This window comes from Podarcis pityusensis (assembly GCF_964106645.2).
Source record: "Podarcis pityusensis genome assembly, chromosome: 1".
Lineage (NCBI taxonomy): Eukaryota > Metazoa > Chordata > Lepidosauria > Squamata > Lacertidae > Podarcis > Podarcis pityusensis.
In genome coordinates, this window is record NC_138028.1 from 138,801,297 (window position 1) to 138,823,143 (window position 21,847).

Genomic DNA, 21,847 nt, shown 5'->3' on the forward strand with positions numbered 1-21,847 from the left:
AACTACTGAAAATCTAACAATAATCAATTGTTCTCTTAATAAGTGATAAACTGTGTAATATGTTAAGAACCATTAACAGTAACTCCTGAAACTATGAATACGTGAAAAGTCTGCTTCTCTTTCACTGTAATCTTTTTCATGACTAACAGACACTAACTGCTTTGGAATGTTTCGAGCTAATATTCGTGGCTCCTTGCCAGCATTCTGTGCGGGTGTCTGAATATATATATTTTAGTATTCTGCAAGAAGGCTTTTAAAATAACATCTGCCATGGATGCTTTGAGATTCTTGCATTGCAGGGGGCCGGACTAGATGACCCTTGGTACCCTTCCCAACTGTACAATTCTACAATTCTATGATTCGAAGCAGAGGTTGGGTAGCCACTTGCCACGGATGCTTTCGTTTGCCGGATGCACACTGTCTGCAACCCTGGGGAGGTTTGCTTGGTGCTTTCATTACATATGTTTAGGAGCCAGGTGAAAGCATTTCTCTTCAACTGAGAGGATTAACATTCTACAGCTTTTAAAACGCATTTGCGGGAGCGTGTTTGATTTATTACATACTTTGTACAGTATTCTTGTTTTGTATTTTGCTGCTGTGAACTGCTCTGTCAACTACAAATTTAATAAATGCCACTACTGCTAGCGGGGGCGATTCCTGAGCCGAGGTTGGATGGCCACCTGTAATGGATGCTTTATTTGAGATTCCTGCGTTGCAGGGGGTTGGGATAGATGACCCAACTCTGCAGTTCTACCGCAAAACCAGACCATTTCCTGGCACCCTTCCCTGTGGAATGCTCCTCCTGACGCTCTCCTGCCTGCCCATCCTGGGCTGCAGCGCGCTTTCCTGTCCGCCGGAGGGCTCCTGGGAGGCGAGGCGGCGCAGGAGAGGAAGCCGAGCGGCAAGATGGCCACGTCGAGGCTGCCGGTGCGCCTAGCCGCGCGCCTGCTCGCCTCTCTCCCAGGCGGCCGGGCGCCTGCCAGGTGAGCGCTTGGGCAGGGGCTGCAGGGAGGCTGGAGAAGCGGGCCGAGCTGGACGCGTCCTGGGCGCGGCGGTTTGAGGCCTGAGAAGGACTGGCAGGGGACGCAGAGCGGCTTGCACCGGCGGGGAAAGCAGGGCGCAAGTATCCCACATAAGTCAGTCCCCCAGATCCTCGGTGCACGCCTGGCAGTTTTGAGATCGCGAGTCTACAAAAACAGAAACAGAAGCAGCTCCCATTAAGGATCTTCTGCTAAAGTTCTTTCTCTCCCTCCCCCCTTTCCGTGCAACTCTCAGTACTTCCGGAGAAGAAGAAAGAACCCTTGTAAATTTAAAATTAGTTGGAAATAAATAGATCTGTGCCTGTTTATGCCCCTATTAAAGACAGCTGCCTCTTCATAACATCACTTGGCTGTAGTGAGTAGCTGTCCCCAGAATGTACAGTGGTACCTCGGGTTACAGACGCTTCAGGTTACAGACTGCTAACCCAGAAATAGTACCTCGGATTAAGAACTTTGCTTCAGGATGAGAACGGAAATTGCACGGCGGCAGCAGGAGGCCCCATTAGCTAAAATGGTACCTCAGGTTAAGAACAGTTTCAGGTTAAAAACGGACCTCCAGAACGAATTAAGTTCTTAACCTGAGGTTCCACTGTATTGCAAGCAGTGCCAGATTTATGTATAGGCTAAGTAGGCTAAAGCCTAGGGCCTCTAAATCTAGGGGGCCTCCCTAGCCCACCTGCCCCCCAGTAGGCAGTCTGCCTTCTCCCAAAATTGCAAAGCCAGGACTTCATGCGATGGCAGGGCAACCCGGGCCCAGCAACTATGAGACTCAGGGCCAGCCAGTGGGGCCCAGTTTGAACCTCTAGGGCCCAACTTGGAAAAAAAATTGTGGGGCCCTAGTTTATAGCCAAAATCTGCAGAATCTTGGAGATATAAATCTGTGTGCTTGGTCATTTTCACAAGATCAGCAAAGCCCTTAAAAAATCAGACCTGTTACTGAGTTCTTGTGCAAGTTTGTACAGTTCACTTCTGGAATTTTTAAAGAGAAGATTTTGATGAGCTTGAGAAGCAAGCAAAAGCCACCTTGCCAAATGTTAACTACAAAACAAGGAGACAAAGAGTGAGGGAACAGAAGAGCATCTGATACCTTAGATGCACTTTCTTCAAGAGATAAGTTTAGGATAAAATCCTTTATTCCTATATTAGATGCACCTGAAGCCAATTTAAAAAGAAGTACTGTGTACAGTGATGTTGCACAATTGTTTTTCCATTCTTGCTATTCTGATAGCATCTAAGCAAGAAATTCAGCAAGGTGTTGAACTGTTGATGGAAGTATCCCCCGGAAGACCTGAAACCTATTGATGATATTTTGCACTTTCACCTGTACATGAGACAAAGCCATAGGCTTACAGCAGAGCACTCTTTGTCTCATACAGAGCTTTATCAAATTATATACAAGGAAAAAATTCAAATGGCCTTTCCTAATGTGGAAGCAGTTTTGTGGCTATTTCTTAGTTTTATGGTCACTAACTGCTTGGGAGATAGTTTTTCAAGACCCAAAAGAATTAAAAATGAATTAAGGGCCACAATGTCTCAAGAGAGGTTGTCCACACTGAGCATTCTGTACATAGAATGTGACAAACTTAGACAAACAGATTTTGATGAAGTTTTCTGATGTCCTTTAGAGGAGAAATTGTGAATTGCAGAATTTTAAATACCCACCATCAACCTTGGCTTCATTCAGTTTTGTTTATAACACTCTTCCATTTTCTTCTCCTCGTGAGTGTGGGGGATGGGGAGGGGCCTCACAAGTGGGGTAGCCCAGGTCCTCTCTGCATCTAAATCCGGCCCTGATTGCAAGGAGGGGTTTTCCTGCCACAGGTTATAAATGCCACCGGCGCAGTCTTTGCCAGAACTGAAGGGGCAAGAATGCTGAATGCTTCACCTGTTTAATTTCTGCCTGCTGCACATCCGTTGATAGCGTGCAAACCCAGCCTCAAAAAAAGGAGGAAGTGTTAATTGCTGGAGGGGGTGCAAGTGGTGCAGATGAGGAGTAATTGCAGTTTGATTGTGATTGTCAATTGCCCCATAATTAGAAGAGGAATAAATTGCCATAGGAATTAAAAGTCAAGTGGCTTGTATCCTTATTTCCAATCCAGAACTCCTGTAAGACTGGAAAAACCAGCTGTGAACTCTGACCCAATTCCTGCCTGTGTTGCGCTGCTTAGATAGTTGCTGTGACATGACAAGGCTGGTGTTGGAAGATACCTTTGCTCTCTTTATCATTTAACTACAAGAGATGATTTATTAAAGGGACAGCCATCGTCTTGGTGGTTTAAAAATAGAAAATTACTTCTTTCTTCCCTCTGGCTTTAAAATATTTAAAGTTCTATTTATAACTCTCTCTCTTTTCTCTCTCTGATGCTGTTGACAAACCAGTCAGTGCATCTTTCACGCCAGGAGACTGTTAGCTGGTGTACAAAGTGCCAGCGTGGCACAGTTCATGTCCAGAGAGCGTTTGAGTCATGCTAGCTGCTAGATGAATGGTTTGGAGAGGTCCTGGCAGAGGGGAAAGTGTGAGGGGAAGAGGTAGGGGAGGATCCACTAATATCCAAAAGTGCAGAAAAGATAATGCTTTATTTCTAGAATTTACCAACCATCCACCATTCAAAAAAAATTGTAGCGGTGCACAAAAACAAAGAAAGGAAGTGCAAACAAAATATGAGGTTGAAACAATAAAAATAGATTGAAATGCATTTGTAAAACCAATGAGAACAATAGCAAACAATGCAAGCCTGAAAAGGCCACAAGAGGGCCTCATTTGACCTGAGAGTTCAAGCAGGCTGAAGGTGACCTTGGCTGCTGAGGAGTTTTGCACTCGAGCAGTAAAAGCTTCACCCAGTAGCAGATTGGCAGCCAGTGCTGATCCATTAGCAGTGGTGCCAAGGAAAAGTTGCTTCTATCTATGGTTAGGGAGCACACATGCTGTCAGCTCCCAGTTGGCTTGAGAGGACTCTTACCAGACTACATTTGGTGTTTTGAAATTGTAAATTGCATTGGGCAGAATGGCAGAAGAGTAATATATTTAAATCCAACCAATAAATGTGACAACCAGTCCAGAGGATGGCAGCAGCTGCCAGCTTTTTCCTCTTCGCCTCAGTGTTGCACTGAATACTTTAGTTATCATTTCATCCTTGATTCATATAATTTAGGGATTGTGGCTGACATCTTTTGCAACACATCAGAATTATTAAATTGCTCTTTCCTGTTTTTGCAAGTGAGCATGAATGTGAATAATATTAAGTTTCCCGTAAGATCAGGGAACTGAAATTGTTCTGTGGGGAATACCAAGCCTTTATCAGTTTAAACTGTGAATCAGAAGAGTCTGAATCATAGCTGAACCCCACAGGGCATTAAATGAGGAGTGGGAGAACTATGTAAACCACCTTGAGCTCCATGGAGAAAAGGGTAGGATATAAATGCAACAAATAAATAGGTTTTCAGTGGAAGCTGTGGTGTTATAACTCCCAGTTTTGCCCACATTCTTCCAGAAGTAGTTTGATTGTGACTAGTGTTTTGCTTAAAAAAAAAAAATCAGTATAAATGTGATGTTTTTCCTACAGGTCCTCTTATTTAATTTTATTTTTAAAGATATATTCAAACAGAAAATCATGAATCGGCACGCCTAGAAACCTCCTCTGCTAAAACCTTAATGGACATAGGAACTCGGAGGATCTTCTCATCGGATCATGACATCTTCAGGGAAAGTGTAAGAAAGTTCTTCCAGGAAGCTGTGCTTCCACATCATGGAGAGTAAGTTGAAGATTGTAAATCTTGTGGTCTTGCCTGTGGTGGTGTTTGTTAACCGGAGTTCGTTCCCTTCTCCCCCACCCGCCACCTCCTGGTAGAAGCAATGTTAAATTACATGTCGGTTCTTCTAGGAGAAGAGATTATACTTTTGCCAATGGAAATTTCCATCCTACAGTGTTTAGCAACTTTGCAGGACTGGGGTATCTTTGCTGGAACAGTGGCATGGGATAAAAGGATTGCAGAACAAAACCACACACACTGTAGTCCTGATCAGGTCTCTCTGTGGCTAAAAATCCTGCCCTCCCCTTGTTGTGCATTCATGCATTTAACAAAAATATAGTTTGGCCCTTGGTTTAATAATGTAATGCAGCAGGTTAACAAAGGCTGCAACCCTATACCTACTTTCCTGATAGTTTGCCCCATTAAACTTAATGGGACTTACTTCTGAGTATTATTATTATTATTATTATTATTATACCTTGCCTTTTTCCCCTGTAGGCAGCCTACAGATAAAAACAAGAAATGCTTAAAATATAGAAAATCATTAAAAAACCATTAAAAGGTAAAGGTACCCCTGCCCGTACGGGCCAGTCTTGCCAGACTCTAGGGTTGTGCGCTCATCTCACTCTATAGGCCGGGAGCCAGCGCTGTCCGCAGACACTTCCGGGTCACGTGGCCAGCATGACAAGCTGCATCTGGCGAGCCAGTGCAGCACACGGAACGCCGTTTACCTTCCCGCTAGAAAGCGGTCCCTATTTATCTACTTGCACTTAGGGGTGCTTTCGAACTCCTAGGTTGGCAGACGCTGGGACCGAACGACGGGAGCGCACCCCGCCGCGGGGATTCGAACCGCCGACCATGCGATCGGCAAGTCCTAGGCGCTGAGGTTTTACCCACAGCGCCACCCGCGTCCCTTTAAAAAAAACCCATTAAGCATGGATAAAATTAAAACTATATATGTATATAATAACTATTGAAACTATACCAATAATTGCAATAATAGCAGCATGACACCAGCTGCAGTCAGTTCTCCAAAGCCTGTTTTTTTGGCTTTTGGGAATTGACTTTTGAGAACAAGGAAGTCTTCACCTGCTGGCAGAAGGACAACAAGGAGGGAGTCAGTCTAGCTTCTCTATGGAGGAACTTCCAAAGTCTGGGAGCAGCCACCGAGAAGGCCTTTTCCCGCTTCCTCACCAAGTGTGCCTGTGAGGGTGGCAGGACCAAGACAGGGGCTTCCTTTATTTATTTTAATTTGGCTGCAGTATCTCCACTGGTGGGGAGGGGAACAAATCCAACGAACACCCCCCCCCCCCGTGCTTAAATCTTGCATCTCTGAATCAGCAGGTGTGAGTGTGCACATGATTGAGCATGTGCACGTACAGACACATACAAGCAATCCTCAACTCTTGGTATTGTGTATAGGTTTGCTTCTAAACGTCTTTGTTTTTAGTCAATGCATTTTTATAGAGCAATTCCTCAGTTTTGTGTCCCCCGTCCGGCACACTGTAAAAAAGTATCCCACAGACTCCGCTCAAATCTTGTTTTATTTGCAGGTGGGAGAAAGCTGGACAGGTGAGCAGAGAGCTCTGGGAAAAAGCTGGACAGCAGGGCTTGCTGGGTGTCAATATATCAGAAGAACATGGTGGCATTGGAGGGGATCTTTTCTCTGCAGCAGTCGTTTGGGAAGAACAGTAAGTAGCAAATGCACCGTGAAATAATTTTTTCAATGTCAAGTACCTTTTTGCTCTTGATTTCCTATGGCCATATATTTTGGGAACACTGTTGTTGGCTTCCCCTCCCTTTTGTATCCTGATGGCAGCATTTTAGGGTATTGCTAATTCTTCTGAAATGTATAAAGCCCTGAACAACTTGGGGTGTAGATACCTGAAGGAAAGCTTCTCTGTATATCAGCCTACCCACTTATTGACATCTGCAGGTCATAGTCCTTCTGTGTGTTCCTCAGAGCTCTATGTGTGGTGGTGACTTAGGATAAGGAATTCCATCCCTCCTGAGATACCATTGCCACTGTTGGGTCCATATTTTGACAACGACTAAAAAGTGATCTCATGTTGAGTTGTAGACTGCTTGATCTTATTGTGCAGGACATTGATTTGATGCTAAATGGTAGACTGCTGTGAATCTGGTTGTTGTTGTTTGATGGTAATTTTATGTCTTTATGTCAGCTCTTGCTGAGATGTTAAATCAGCCTCTCGGCTGAAATGTTCCCCAGACTACTTGAATGTCCCCCCTATCAGTCTATCCTTTCCCATAGAAAATTTATACATTGCAGAGAAGGCTAGGCTATAATCCTTGACCCTGACATGTTACTTTCCATTCCATCACCATCCCCAGACTGCAATGGTACAGTTCAGAAACCCCTAGGGCACTTGATTCCAGTTATCTGTATTTGTGTCAAAATGCCACGCCTTCAGTATGTTGAGAGGCTAGGGTGGAATCTAGACACATAAAAAAGCTGTGAAAATGTTTTTTAAAATATATATATATTTGCCATAGCTCACCATTGCCATCTAGTGCCACATTTGTGTAATGCACTTTACAACACACTTAAAATGTTTTATCTGCAGCTGTATATCTCAGTCCTGGGATGCGGGTGGCGCTGTGGGTAAAACCTCAGTGCCTAGGACTTGCTGATCGTATGGTCGGCGGTTCAAATCCCCGCAGCGGGGTGAGCTCCCGTCATTCGGTCCCAGCTCCTGCCCACCTAGCAGTTCGAAAGCACCCTTATGTGCAAGTAGATAAATAGGTACCGCTTTATAGCGGGAAGGTAAACGGCGTTTCTGTGTGCTGCGCTGGTGCTGGCTCGCCAGATGCAGCTTAGTCACGCTGGCCACGTGACCCGGAAGTGTCTTCGGACAGCGCCGGCTCACGGCCTCTAGAGCGAGATGAGCACGCAACCCTAGAGTCGGACACGACTGGCCCATACGGGCAAGGGTACCTTTACCTATATCTGAGTCCTAGATCATGGTCTCTCTCTTTCTCTTTTTCCTTTAAAAAAGGAAAGGCCAGTATGCGGAACTATTGTGTGATTTAACTTATCTTTAAGGAATAATTTTGAACAAGTAAATCCAGTCCCTAGCTTCATAACTTCCCCTCAGTAACAAAAACTTTAGATATCAAAAACAATGGAATTATAAAAATAATTTGATAATTAGGTTTCTCTATGTTTTGATATTGTATTTAAAAATCAGCCTGAAATCAATGTGAAGCTGCTTTTATGAACATCTCTTGACTTCTTTCTTTCTTTTTCAGAATGTATGTTAACTGCACAGGCCCAGGATTCAGCCTTCACTCCGATATTGTCATGCCATATATAGCAAATTATGGTTCAAAAGAGCAGATTAAGAGGTTCATTCCAGAAATGGCAGCTGGCAAATGTATTGGTGCAATAGCTATGACAGAGCCTGGTGCTGGGAGGTGAGCCAAGAAATTATCAAAATTAATTGTTGTAAAAAGTAAGTCCCATTAAGTGTGTGTGCATGTGTGTGCTCTGTAACATTTCAAATACTTTTGTCTTCCTGTATAAGGTAAAATTGGTGGACCAGTTTGTCAGAGCAAATTCCTCTAACTTTGCTGAACTAGGTCAGAGAGCTAGAGTAGTGGTCGAAAGATGGAGCTGTGAACCAGGAAGGAACCAGTTTTAATTTCTCCTCTGCCACAAATTCACTAAGAGTCCACTGGCAAATCACCATCTGTTGGCCTCTGCTCCTTGTATAAAAACAATGCTAAGTAGCTTACAAGGTTGCTCTTAAGTATTTCTGAGTGTGTAGACAGGAGGAACTGTTAACACTATAAATGCAAAGCATTACTGTTGTTACAAGAAATTATATGCACATGATTCCAAGTGCAGGAGGCAGAATAATTATCAACAGGAAGCTTTTATTCCAGGACTAGATGAAAAAAGAAGCAAAGCACTCACCGCTGAAGTAACATTGGATGCAAATACTCCACATGAAAATTAAGTGTTAATGTATGCTTTAATTTTTCTTGTTACCCTGTTTAGATAATGCTTTTTAAAAAATTATTGTGGCTAATTAGGCTGCAGTCTGAACCCCCGGAGCCTGGCTGCTGGAGGAGGTTAGGATGTAGCAGATGTCCCTGGCTGCTTACCTCTTCCTGCCTCTGCTGTTGGTGGGCTCTTCCTTCTGCAGAGATCCCCATGGCTAATTGAATGCTATTACCAGTAGTGTTCCTGATATGGCTCTGAAACAGGGCATTATGAAGGTGGAGCAGGATCCTAAACTGGTCCATAACTTGGATAGGGGCCAATCTGTGCCGGCCAACTACTGGAGCAGGAAAAAGAGAGAAAGTGCTCCTTCCCACATTCTGCCCTGGCTGGCAAGATCTGGCGAGGCTTTTGATTCTGCTATTCTGTCCCACTGCTCCTTGCTGAGACCTTAGAATTGCTCATTCTGTGATATTATGGCAGCGAACAAAACTGTATTGTAACCTTTGAATAAATGTTTTAAATAATAAAAAAGAGTTGCTCCCTTACTGTGCAATCCTGTGCATGCTTACCTGTGGGTAAGCCGCATTGAATACAGTGGAGCCTCCTTATGGAGGGCAGATTTTGCCCTTATTGCAGCCCTGTTCGTAAGGGCAGTGCTATACTTTCCCCCCTTGTAGGAGTGAATGGCAATGGATCACCATTAGAATAGGATCTATTTTTTCATATCCCTTGTTAACACTGAATTTCCTCCCATATATGCCTAACTCTCTTCTGGATTCTGCTTGGGGTTCTTTTTTCTTTGTTTTTGTTTGTGTGACTATTCGGAGAACTTGGTTTTATATATAATAGATTCCCTGGTGTGTGATCTATCTATGCTGGGGTTATTTAAAAATAAATACTGTGCCTTTTCCTCTGTACTATTAAGAACTGTTTTATTGTTAGCGATTTGCAGGGTGTGCGAACATACGCAAAAAAGGATGGAAGTGACTGGATTCTAAATGGCAGTAAGGTATGTACAGGAAAGGATAAATTATTCTGGATTCAGTGTAGGTTTCATCTTACAGCCCTTTGAGATAATGGCTTCTAAACTGGCCACGGTGGTCTTGCCACTGTACCTTTTGCCAAAGAAGCAGTGCCAAGCTACTTCCCGTTATGTTTTTTACGAGAATTCATGCTGCCAGGTAATGTGGCTACTTCTGCCGGCAGCCTCAAAACTCAATCAGCCTAGCAGGTGCTCTTCTGTACTTCTTTTATCTGGGGAAGATATAAAGACCATCTGAAGAATTTGGCCTTTTTGTGTTCTAACATAGTTGGCCTGCACAGGGTAACCAATGTGCAAATATTTCACAGTTCAAAAGAGTTGGCAGTAGAATGGCTTCCCTGGTATGAAACTGCCTGAGGGGACCAAGGAGGCAAATAAAAACTTGACTACATCAATGCAAAAGAGAAAAAAGAAAGAGTTTACTTTCTCGGTGAGTGTATTGTTCAGGGTTCAAGGAAAATGCCATGCTGGATGCCAACTGCATGCAGCCAGGTTGCTGTTGCTTTGTTATTAGATCCTTTAGTTTGAACTGCTTCTCTTCTTCTCTGATAAAAGTTTGGGGCAGGGAGGAGGAGGGGGAACACCACCTCTCAGTCTACCTCCCAGGTTGTTGTAAGGATAGAATAGATAGCCCCATGTGCAGGACCCTGAGCAAATTGGAGGAAGGCCAGGATACAAAACATTTTCATCAGTCAGTACAATGCCACACAAAGTTGCAGGGCTTTTTAGGATGTAACAGCATTTATTGCCATGTTTGGGAAAAGAGACGAGAACATTGTTAATTTTTTCTATTGCTTTCACTTGTTCACGGCTCTTCTGACATGCTGAAATTAGTTACAGCAAAGTGTTCTGCAGGCTTCGGTGGCATGGTTGATTTTCAGCACAATCCCAAGCATCTTTACTTGGTCAGAATTAAGACTCATTGTCCTCCCCAGGGCTTTACAGCAGCCTTCCCCAACTGGTGCTCTCTAGATATTTTGGACCACAGTCACCATCATCCCCAAGCAATATGGCTTTGCAGTCTGGGGCTTGAAGTCCAAAACATCTGGAGGGCACTAAGTTTGAGAAGTCTGCCCTAGTTAAGTGTGCTTACTGGATTATAAGTTTACTTTATGCTAATGTTCGGTTTGCTGCTTGCTGCTTCTTTTTTTAAGAGCTTGAGCTGCATTGGAAGAATTGTGAGCCTCTTTTTTTCCGTCTGCCTTACTCCTTGTGATGGGGATCACTTGGCAGTGGGATATCTTTGGGTCTCTTCTGTATCCTGTCCTGTGAACAAGAATTCAAAGTGATCTTGATTAAACTAGACAATTAGCACGAAAGCTGCAAGATAAAACGAATAAGCAATGGTTTGCTCAAAGAGAAATCCACCAGTAAAAACTGGAATGGCTGACTCTATGGTAGCATTGTTGTGATGGGTTCCCCTCTCCTCCATGTGAATGTTCATTGCAAATCACCACTGCATTGTAAATGGCTGCAGCTGCTTTGGAGTTCCTTAACAGAGACCCTGTCTCCAAGACAAAGAAAGTCATAACAATAGTATGTAGCTACTTTATCCCACTCCACTGTATTGCAGGTGTTCATTACTAATGGTTGGATGAGTGATGTAGTAATTGTCGTGGCTGTTACAAACCGTGAGGCCCGTTCCCCTGCTCATGGCATTAGCCTCTTTCTGGTAGAAGAAGGAATGAAAGGATTCATCAAAGGGCGTAAACTTGAGAAAATAGGACTTAAAGCACAGGTGAGTCGTGGGAGTCTGAGAAGCCACTCTGATGATTGCCTGTGATGAATGCAACTTGAGGAATGACATAAATATTCTAAAACTATTAAGAAGTGTATTATTTAGCACTAAAATAGAGAGCAAAATTGAAAGGTGGGTGCAGGACCACACATCACACAAAGGAGCCCTTTACCCAGAAGCTACTTGTGCAGCGGCATCCCATGGTGGTGGCAGCCACCTTTGGCATCTCATGTGTCTGCCCCTTTGACACAAAGTGAGCTGTGGGGCAGGAACCTGATCTTAGCATCAAAAGTGGTGCATTGGTGAAGACAGCTTAACTTCCACTGCCCCAGTTCCCCAAGGTCAGTTTCCCAAACTCCTGCTCTGTGTATGTATATATGTCCTGCCCCAACCCTGTTCCAGTAATGGAAGTGAGCCCATCTGAGAAAAGTACAGTACCTGGGTTGATGGAGGGGTGGGATTTGTCTCCTGTCCCCCATGCATGATGTTAAGTATTAGGCACACCCTACGGCTCACCAAGTGTTGGCGGTGGGACAGACATTTGAGACAAACATGACTACTGCTGCTACATTGCATTTGGTCCTTAGAAAATGGATGTGGTGAGCTATAACTTTCATCAGCAGTTTGACTTCTGAGCTTGTGTGTATGAAGGGAACAAGAAGCAGACTTGCAAAATGGTGGTAGCAAATTTTCTGTGTGATTTTTTTAAAATTAGGACACGGCAGAGCTGTTTTTTGAAGATGTCCGCCTGCCTGCTGGGGCCTTGCTTGGACAGGAGAACAAAGGCTTCTATTATCTAATGGCAGAGCTTCCTCAGGTAGGGGAGACATAAAACCACACTGAGGCACACAAAGGCATGACTTGTTCATTGCAGCAAACTGCCAGCAACAGATTGCATGGTGTGACATTTGATCTCCGACACAGGATTTCAGCAGCCACCACCTGCTGATCTCAGCGTGGGTTTTTTGCTGCTTCATGTTGGAAATACTGCATTTGAAACTGATGTGTGATCTTCTTTCTACTGGGTTACAGACCTGTGTGTTAATTTAAGAGATCACAGCTTCCTAAGAATTATCAAAATGGTTTGATAATGTAACTGATTTTTGCCATGCCAGTTTAATATTAAAATGATTGTGGATGGACAATTTGATTTCAAATTATGATACCATATTGAGTAGATCTGTTGCAGACGCATTTGATCGCAGCATAATGGATAACTGTTGTTTAACATTAGTGACTCCATCTTCAGCTGTTCCATTCTGGAGCTGGCACAGCGAAAAATGAGAAAAAATCCCGTCCCATCCACCTTCTAGTCTGGCTGGCGCGAGTAGCAAGACGAGATGAGGCAGTCAGTGTTCTGCTCGCTGTCTGGGGTAGGGTTGGGTCATATCTGCTTTTCAATATTGTGATATATCACCTGCTGAACATCACGTCATCCTGATATCTCACAATGTCTGAAAAAAGGATGTAACTATGTAGAGGCAAATGGGGTAATGTCTTGGCAACAGCTACTTCTTAGGAGAGTAAAACTGATACCTATTTACTTATCTTTAAGATATTGCCCCGATTCTCGTAATTTGAACATAGCTTCTGCATATGGCCCTACATGCATATATTCCACGTCCAATTTTTCTCAGGATGCATTGTTGTTATGCGCCACCCCAAACTCGAAGAGCGGTGCAAGATTCCAGGGGTTGCAGGTGCGCTTTACATGGAGTCTATTTCCCTTTGGACAGTGAGGCATAGAAAAGACTAATGTCTTTACAATATATGATTTATTTACACACACCCACACACCCCCCCCACCCCCCCCCCACACACATATATACAACCTGAGGAATTTAGGGTGTGTGGCACCCCACAAACTCCTAACAATATATTGTGTGTTCAGAATGTACATACATGAGGTGCATGTACGTAGGTCGCCTGTGTGGACAGGTTCTCAGGCGCATGGATGCAAAGTGGTAATCTCACCCCCCCCCCCCGCTGTGCTTATACACTACACACTTTGGCCATCAATATAGGGCTGATGTTGCTATTCTAGACACATGTCTAGCAATTTGGATCTGGGACTAAAAATTTTATATCCAAACTGAACCGTGTGGGGATTTTGAAGAATGTTAAAAATATTAGAAGCTTAATTCTGGTCCACGTCACTTTTAAAGACTGGGAAGACTAATTTAGCTTGTGATGAAAGGGCAGGGAATATCAAATACAGAACTGTGCATACGAATAGCTTTTCTGTGGTAATGAGCACATGTGAGAATGTTTTCTCCCTCCATCTCTTAAGGAAAGGTTGTTGATTGCTGATATGGCAATTGCCAGTTGTGAATTCATGTTTGAAGAGACAAGAAACTATGTTAAACAAAGAAAAGCTTTTGGAAAAACAGTTGCACATTTGCAGGTAAGCATTTAGGCATGTTTCTTTGTCCTGTAAAGTCATAATAAATGTCTGAATCCCATAAAGCATATATTACTCTGACAAGCTCTGACACCACACTTCAGACTTCCGGTTTGATTCACCTAATGTGCAATCGGCCTTTCCCCCCTCCCCTTGGCCCCAGATTTGACTCTAGGATAGCTGGGAGAACCTCCTGGATGGTACATGGGGTAAGGGGAGACAGTGACATCTGACAAACTGCAAGGCTTGCGCTTGTGGAATGTTCACCACAGCGAGACATTGAATTCCACCCTATGGCTGTATATTCACATCACACTAAAAACATAGTTTAGCAGCATATGCATGAGTCAGTTCACCATTTTTTCCTCAAGAACTTAATTTTTACAAGTGTAAATTTTAGAGAAATCCATAGAATTGGTCCTGGATACAGTACAGCATGACAAACCTGATATACCCTGAGAAAACAGTAGCCTTCTGGGTGAAATGAATACTTTCCTTGCTAGCAATTTCAAACAAAATCTGGGTTCAACCTCATATAATTTATTGCCTTTTCTCCCCTACCTCACCCTGCCTTCTGTCTTTATACTGGTTCTGTTCTCTCTGCCAAGCGGTGCTTCTCAAACTTGGGTCTCCAGCTGTTGTTGGACTACAACTGCCATCATCCCTGACCACTGGTCCTGCTAGTAAAGGCATCCCTTTACTAGCAGATGGGAGTTGTAGTCCAAAAACAGTTGGAGACCCAAGTTTGGGAAATACTGATAGGTATCCACTTCTCACCAGACGCTTTGCCTGTATTGTCTCATTTCCGTTTTCCCAGGCACCTTCCACGTAGCACATCTATATCTGTGCTTCCTTGGAGCACCTCCACAGGTCTCCCTGATGCTACAGTGGCTTACCTTCGCAAATGTTTCCCAGAGTACACAGTGTAATGTACATTTTAAGAATAGTTTGGAACTTTGTGGGTGGTGCATTCTGTGCCGTGGGAGAGTAGAATTGAACCTGCCAGCCTATGGATCATTAACCCACATAAAATATAGGAGAGGTACATTATGGGGTGCCTGACCCGATCTTCCATTTCAAATAGCCCTCTTAATTTTCAGTGCTGCTCAGTTCTAATGGATCTTACTCCCAGGTAAATAAACTGCATTTTCTTTCTTGAATTGGAAGACTGTGCAGCACAAGCTAGCAGAACTGAAAACGCAAACATGTGTAGGTCGTACGTTTCTGGATAGCTGTCTCCAGCTCCACTCCGTGAAACGACTGGATTCTGCCACCGCTTCAATGGCCAAGTACTGGTATGTGTGTTAAACAAGTTATCTAACTTTCCATATAACATCTCTGTCTTTTGAACAGTTACATTGAACATAACCTCATATGGTTGACAGGCTGTGAAAGGCCTTTCTTACAGGGGTGCGAAGAATTTCCTGGGGGGTGACAAATGCCTCCATGATCCTTCCTTCAGTTTAATTTTGCTACTTCTGTGCACAAATACTTGTGCATATGAGAAGTGGGATGCACACCCCAGGGCTCATTTTGAACAGCAGGATTGATTTTTAAAAATGGAAGTAAAAGTTCCTGAAATGGTTAGGAAAGTGCAACTACTTCTTAAGTAGAACAGGAGTTGTGTTTAACATAGCATGAAGCAGATCACACAATCAGCACAGAGATTTCCCCTTGCACCACAGAACGTTCTCATCCCCACAGTGTAATATTGTTCTGAGTTCCCCTCCAGCCCTCTGGAACAGATTTGGAAGTCCCACCGGGGAGGAGAGGTGGGGGAAGCCCATTGTGCTAATGCTAATCCTTGCACTTGTGCAACTATTTAGGTCTGGATGCTCCACATGAGGCCATTCAACACTTAAGTGCAAGAAAGTTAACAGTAACAGCAAATACATCCTGATAGGCTGCCACCACAAACGAAATGTGAAAACCCCCCTCAGAGTTAGCCTTTGCCAGCCTGGGGTTGGACTAGATGACCCTCTGGGTCCCTTCCAACTCTATCAGACATTTTGGACTTCTGCCAGCAAAGGCTCCTCTAGGCTCTTTGGGAGGGTGTCTGAGCCCAGCTGACAAGGACTTCTCTACTTAAGCCAAGCTCTAGAAATATAAACAGTAAGGAGCTTGATATTTACTTTGCTACAGCTAAGGGGACACAGAACAAAACCCTGTGAAATGTCATTGGAACACAAGGGGGTAGCTTAACAGCCTCCAGCACACAGGGAAAATTGTTAATGATAAATACATTTTAAAGCAGTGAATTTAAATGCCCAAGTATTTAAAGAATGTTTGATGAGAGGAAATGGAAGGCGACTATCACACACAGGCTTGCAAATAAAATCAGTAAAGTCAATCTAACTTTGCTGATTATACCTTCTTGCCTGACCAAACAGTGTTCCTTGTGAGAAAGAAGTTCTGAAAGAGAATGAGAACGTCTTTAGGTTCCTGATTTAGATCAAGCCTGTCATATTTTTTGGAAATTGGAGACCAACAAAAGCTGCGGTCTTAATGGAGGTGCATTGTTTCGTGAGACCAATGGCAGGAGAGTCTCTGCCTTTGATGTAAGGGGTCTAGGCAGCAGACCAGAAATTCATTTAGTGGTTAGTTCCACTTCCTTGATAATTCTAGACTTCCACTGCAAATCAGTTAGCTATTGTGAAAAAGGGGTTAATGCGAAAATGTGCACTGGGAAATTAAAAATGCAATATATATGCCTATTCAGTATTCACCACAGTGGGTGTCAAATACCAGGCATCAGGAGGCACTGTTGGGAATATTTCAGGATGTAGGGGGCTCGTCACAATAGCAGCAGGCAGGGAATTAAAATGGAAAGAAAACAGAAGAATGTGACAGAGGGTTGTTTCTTGATTGTTCGTCACTAAGAATACTAGTCACGCTCACACCCCATGCAGCACTTGTAGTAGCACAGATGCTGCCTCTAGATGAGAAAAATGCCTTGTCCTCAAAATAATATGATGCCATGAGTGAGGTGAGGTCTATATACCAAATGAACACTGCGTTTATTGGCTATGAACTAGTCTGGAAAGGCAATTAGAAAGTAGGAAAGAATCTGGCTGCCTGACTACAATGCAGTACAAATGGGTGAGGACCCTTTAATAAAAGACTCTGGCACCCATTACTGGAAATTACTGGGTTCCTTAGATTTGGAAACTGGGTATGCTGTGTTGGTTTTAAAGCAGTGTTGGCTACTTGCAGTCCTTGAACTGAATAAAGTTTGTCAGCTGATTTATTCAGGAAGATCTTGTATTTCTTTTTCTCTCCCTCCTCCTCTTTTGAGGTAGACAAGTCATCTTGACCTCAGCTTCTAAATTGCTCTTGGCAAAATACAGCTTGAAGAGACCATGATATTAGAAGTCTGGCTTCCATAACAATGCTTAATTGCTGAGCTGAATGGCTTTTGGAAACCATAACACGATCTTATTACAAAACGGCTGAAGGTTTATCAAATAAGTAGTTCCATATAGCATGCTGCATAAACATAGACTCGGTATTTTTCACCAAGCATTTCCCCAAATCTCTCTGGCTCTTCAGAGTGGAAATGTTGCCCACTTGCCATGTTATAACACATCCTGACCTGGGCTGCCTCTTTAGAGTTCCATTTTTCATTAGCCAGAAAAAGCCGCTGGGTTGTTATTGCTGTTACATATTAACTTATGTTTTACCAGACAGAGTTAGACAAGTAAAAACAGCTAAGGTAATACTTTGTACTGATGCCAGACTGAATTAACTACATGGTTGAAAGAAATCAGATGCTAGATTAGAAGGACAGAAAACATTTTTGTGAGGCTATACTGATTTTTCTCTTGTGGAAACTATAGAAAGAGAAACACACACCAATAACAAAGTCCAGATGGGGTATTTCCAGTTATGGAAAAGAAATTTGGGTATAAATGCCTGATAGGAAAGTAATTTTACTTAGCCTCTAAGAAAAGGAAATCACCATTGTCTTTCTGTCTGTGCAGAATGATTAACTATAGTCATAACCACATGGTGAATACTGCAGCCCATGGCACCCATATCTTATCCCTTAATAAAACTCCTTATAGTTTCCTTAAGTAAAGCGGTTTCTTGGTATCATTACTGAGTATGACTCTGGCTGTATTCAGATAGAGCTGTTCTCTTTTTACTGCTGCATGGGAAAAGATCCTAGAGTGTGCGTGCACATTCTAAACTGGAATAGAAAACTCAGCGCTGGGACAAAAGTACCAATCAAACTGTGTTGCCTAGGTAGTGCTTTTATCACTAAGGAAAGCATTACATAAAACCAAGAATTGTAGGGGGCTAGATTCAACTAAGGGTTTCCCACTACTGGAAGCCAATTCAAGGTCTTGTGCTAGTGCAATATGGCTTTCCCCTGTTCTCTCCCTTTGTACCCCCCTCTCCTTCCAAATTGGCTCAGGAGGGTCTGGAGAACCCCCAGAACACGATTGGGGGGGGGGAGATATTGTTCCCTGGCGGAGTGATCTCCTTAGTGCTGCATTGAATTCCCCTCTAAATGTTGCATCAACCTGCATTTGAAACCTTTTCTACAGCCGATACATTATTTTGAGCATCATGCAAGCTATTTCAAAATGGTGATTATTAAAAGATCATGGTGGTGCAACTTATTTAAGAGATATAAGCTCAACTGCTTTGGAAACAGATTTTCTCTCTGTTTAAGGGCTTCTGATCTCCAAAACAATGTGGCTACTCAGTGCGTGCAACTCCATGGAGGATGGGGATATATGTGGGAATATCCAATTGCAAAGTAAGTACGACTACTTTTTATCCTCACAGGCATGCCTGTTGTTCGGGAAAAGCTGATCATCCATAAAGAGAGATGTTTCAGTGGTCTTTTACTTATCCAGTTAAGTCTACAAGCTGGGAAACGATGTTTGTATTCTTTAAGTACAAAATGTTGACACGGGAATTTTAATTGGGCCCCTGTGTCCTCTCTGTGTCCAGTGACTGATTGAAACCTGAACACTTACCTTTAAACAGGATTAAGGCAGTTTCTTCCAAAACGTAAAACTTCATTATCTATTGGTTGTGAAGAAGAGGAGTTGCAGAACATTACAATCAATAGGTCTAGAGAAACTGAGACTGGTGCTTGAGCTGAATTACTAACCAGTTTCTCTTCAGATGAGAAACTGTTAGGACAGTGCTGCCATGCAGATGTTTCAGCATCATTATTAATATGATTTAAGGATGACAGTGGGCCAGTTTGGACCTCACAAGCTGCGGCAACGAACAGTACTTAAGATCTCAGTTAAGTAATGTGTGGCTCATCACCCAACCTTTGGGGTACTTTGAGATATATTATTTGTCTCTATGGTCAAAATTATGTCCTGTTGTCTTTTCAAACATTTAAGGTCCCATCATTTTATTCCTAAGAATTACTGTGTATAAGACTAGGTCTTTTTCCTAAAAAATAATGTCAAAAATTAGGGGGACGTCTTATAGATGGGAAAAAACGAGATTAGATAGATAGATAGATATTGCTTGTAAGGAACTTTATTGGAAAACCTCTAAACACATATGGTCTTTTATGGACAGACCAGAACTTCTTTTGAAATGACTGAAGCATCTGGAAAATAAATTAAAAATGGTTATTATTAACAAGAATATAAATGTTAGACAGTGTGCTAGTGTAATCATCAATATGACAATTAGCTTTGTATCTTACTTTCTCGTTGTTGTTACTTTTTAAATATTTATCTTTATAAATAAATAAACAGCATAAAAACAATTTTCTCCTCAAAGCTTAACATAGTGAGGGAGAATGTAACAGACTCTGATGAAACAATTGCTCTGTAAAAACTACCGTAATTTAAGCAGTGCACACTTGAAGATTAAGAGCAGTTTTCTCCCAGGATCCAAGCTTGTATCCCTGATGACACACGTTTCTATTTAGAAGTACTAATATGTTTTGCAATCTACTCATTGACATTTTTCTCTAGATCTTTTGTAGATTCTCGTGTTCAGCCAATATATGGTGGTACTAATGAAATAATGAAAGAGCTCATTGCTAGAGATATCGTGATCGACAAATAGGCATCTATTTATACTAACGGATAGTTCCAGATCCCATTTCCACTGATAAGGAATTACATTGTGCCAAAAATAAAAATAAGGAGACAGTATGGGTCTAATTGAAGAAGAAATAGCAGCAAAAGCCTGTTTAGACATTAACAATAAAAATGTTTGTTTTTGTTGATCTCTAGTGTTTAACTTAGAATAACTGTTTATGATTTATTTCTCTTATGATTTAACTCCCCAAATGCAAAAAACTCTTACAAGTATTTGGACTACAAGCACAAAATTCATGATGTCATCTAAAGCTGAATTATTTAAAACCTAATGCAATTCTTTTCTGTTCTGTTCTGTTGGAGGATGATGTGAAAAATTTCTACTGCAGAAACTGTAAAGCTCTTTGGAAATAAATGTAGGCCCATTTCTGACAAAAAAGAAATAAATATAGCTCTCTAATGATCTGAATGGGTATGCTTCTCTATAAGCAAAGAAGACAACAGGTGGGCAGTTAATCTTCTAACATTACAGATGATTGCACAAAAAGAGTGCCATTTGTATGCAGCCTAAAGTGCCTTCCAACATGTAACTGTATTTTGTATATGACAATAAAAGAAAAAACTTATATAATAGTAATATCATAGTCCAGTAATATCTTTGATATCTTTTGAGTCAACAGCTTGAAAGTGTCATGATACCTGACGTGCTCCAAACTGCACTGCAAGATGTGACACACTGGGTGTGCAACATGACACCTATTAAATGTGGCAATAGCTTAAATAACTTCAGAGACCTGGTACCTAGCCATCAATTAAATCAGGGGTTGCCAACCTTTTGAGGCCCCTGTGCACATTTGCAAACTGGAGAAATGGTCATGGGCGCTACCCAAAACTTGCAATCAAGCACATAACCCTCCTATTTGATTGGTTAAAACAGAATACTTCTTTGGAGTCTAATTTCAATGGAGGAAAGGGACTCAGTGGGTGCCATGGAACGATTGGAAGGCTTGCTGATTGGAAGGTCGGCAGTTTGAATCCCCACGACGGGGTGAGCTCCTGTTGTTCGGTCCCAGCTCCTGCCAACCTAGCAGTTTGAAAGCACGTCCAAGTGCAAGTAGATAAATAGGTACCGCTGCGGCGGGAAGGTAAATGGCATCTCTGTGCACTGCTCTGGTTTCGCCAGAAGCGGTTTAGTCATGCTGGCCACATGACCCGGAAGCTGTACGCCGGCTCCCTTGGCCAGTAAAGCGAGATGAGCACCGCAACCCCAGAGTCGTTCGCGAGTGGACTTAATGGTCAGGGGTCCCTTTACCTGTATGTAAAGATTGCATGGGTCTAAGAGTCTCTTACATTGACTTTCATTGCCATTTTGCTCTCTTCTCCCCTGTAACCTTATTCGTAGTCCTATGTGAACAGACTTACATGGAAGTTACGCTTCTTTGAGCTCAGTTCTAGGGGAGGAGGGAGGGGTTGCAGCCTCAGAAGAAAGCTTGGGGACAGATGCTGCTTTGTTGTGAAATAAATGGTTGGTTGTGCTCAAAGACTGTTGAGTTTGTAAGGAGTTGCCATCTTTAAGCTTTATTCTTAGAACAAGTGCTGTGATTTGAATGATATCTCCAGGAAACACACACACAATTTATGCAGGAGAGCTTTAAACCGTAGAGCATAAAACTCTTAACCTCAGGGTCCTGGTTTCGAGCCCCACGTTGGGCAAAACATTCCTGCATTGCAGGAGGTTGAACCAGATGGCCCTCGTGGTCCCTTCCAAGTCCACAATGCTATTGATAACACACACACTCCTGGAAGTCGACCCACCGCCCACGCCGCCTCATTTGCATAGGCCCGCCCACCGGCCCTCCGGATTGGCCGGCCGACTCCCGCGG

General features: G+C 42.8%; 1 protein-coding gene across 3 annotated transcripts; it reads left to right on the forward strand.

Annotated features, from left to right (window-relative positions):
• The first annotated feature begins 376 nt into the window (after nt 1–376).
• Nucleotides 377–20,601, forward strand: ACADL (acyl-CoA dehydrogenase long chain). 3 transcript variants are annotated; one of them, XM_081017994.1, is made up of 11 exons: nt 377–476; nt 4,632–4,793; nt 6,344–6,481; nt 8,061–8,225; nt 9,700–9,766; nt 11,373–11,537; nt 12,253–12,354; nt 13,828–13,941; nt 15,106–15,233; nt 18,617–18,703; nt 19,896–20,601. In XM_081017994.1, the coding sequence occupies exons 1-11, from the start codon at nt 394–396 to the stop codon at nt 19,987–19,989; spliced, it is 1,305 nt and encodes a 434-aa protein (XP_080874120.1). In that variant the 5' UTR covers nt 377–393; the 3' UTR covers nt 19,990–20,601. The 3 variants fall into 3 exon arrangements, with proteins under 3 accessions (XP_080874120.1, XP_080874121.1, XP_080874122.1); XM_081017995.1 differs by lacking the exon at nt 377–476 and adding an exon at nt 833–983; XM_081017996.1 differs by lacking the exon at nt 377–476 and adding an exon at nt 3,427–3,569.
• Nucleotides 20,602–21,847: the final 1,246 nt, after the last annotated feature.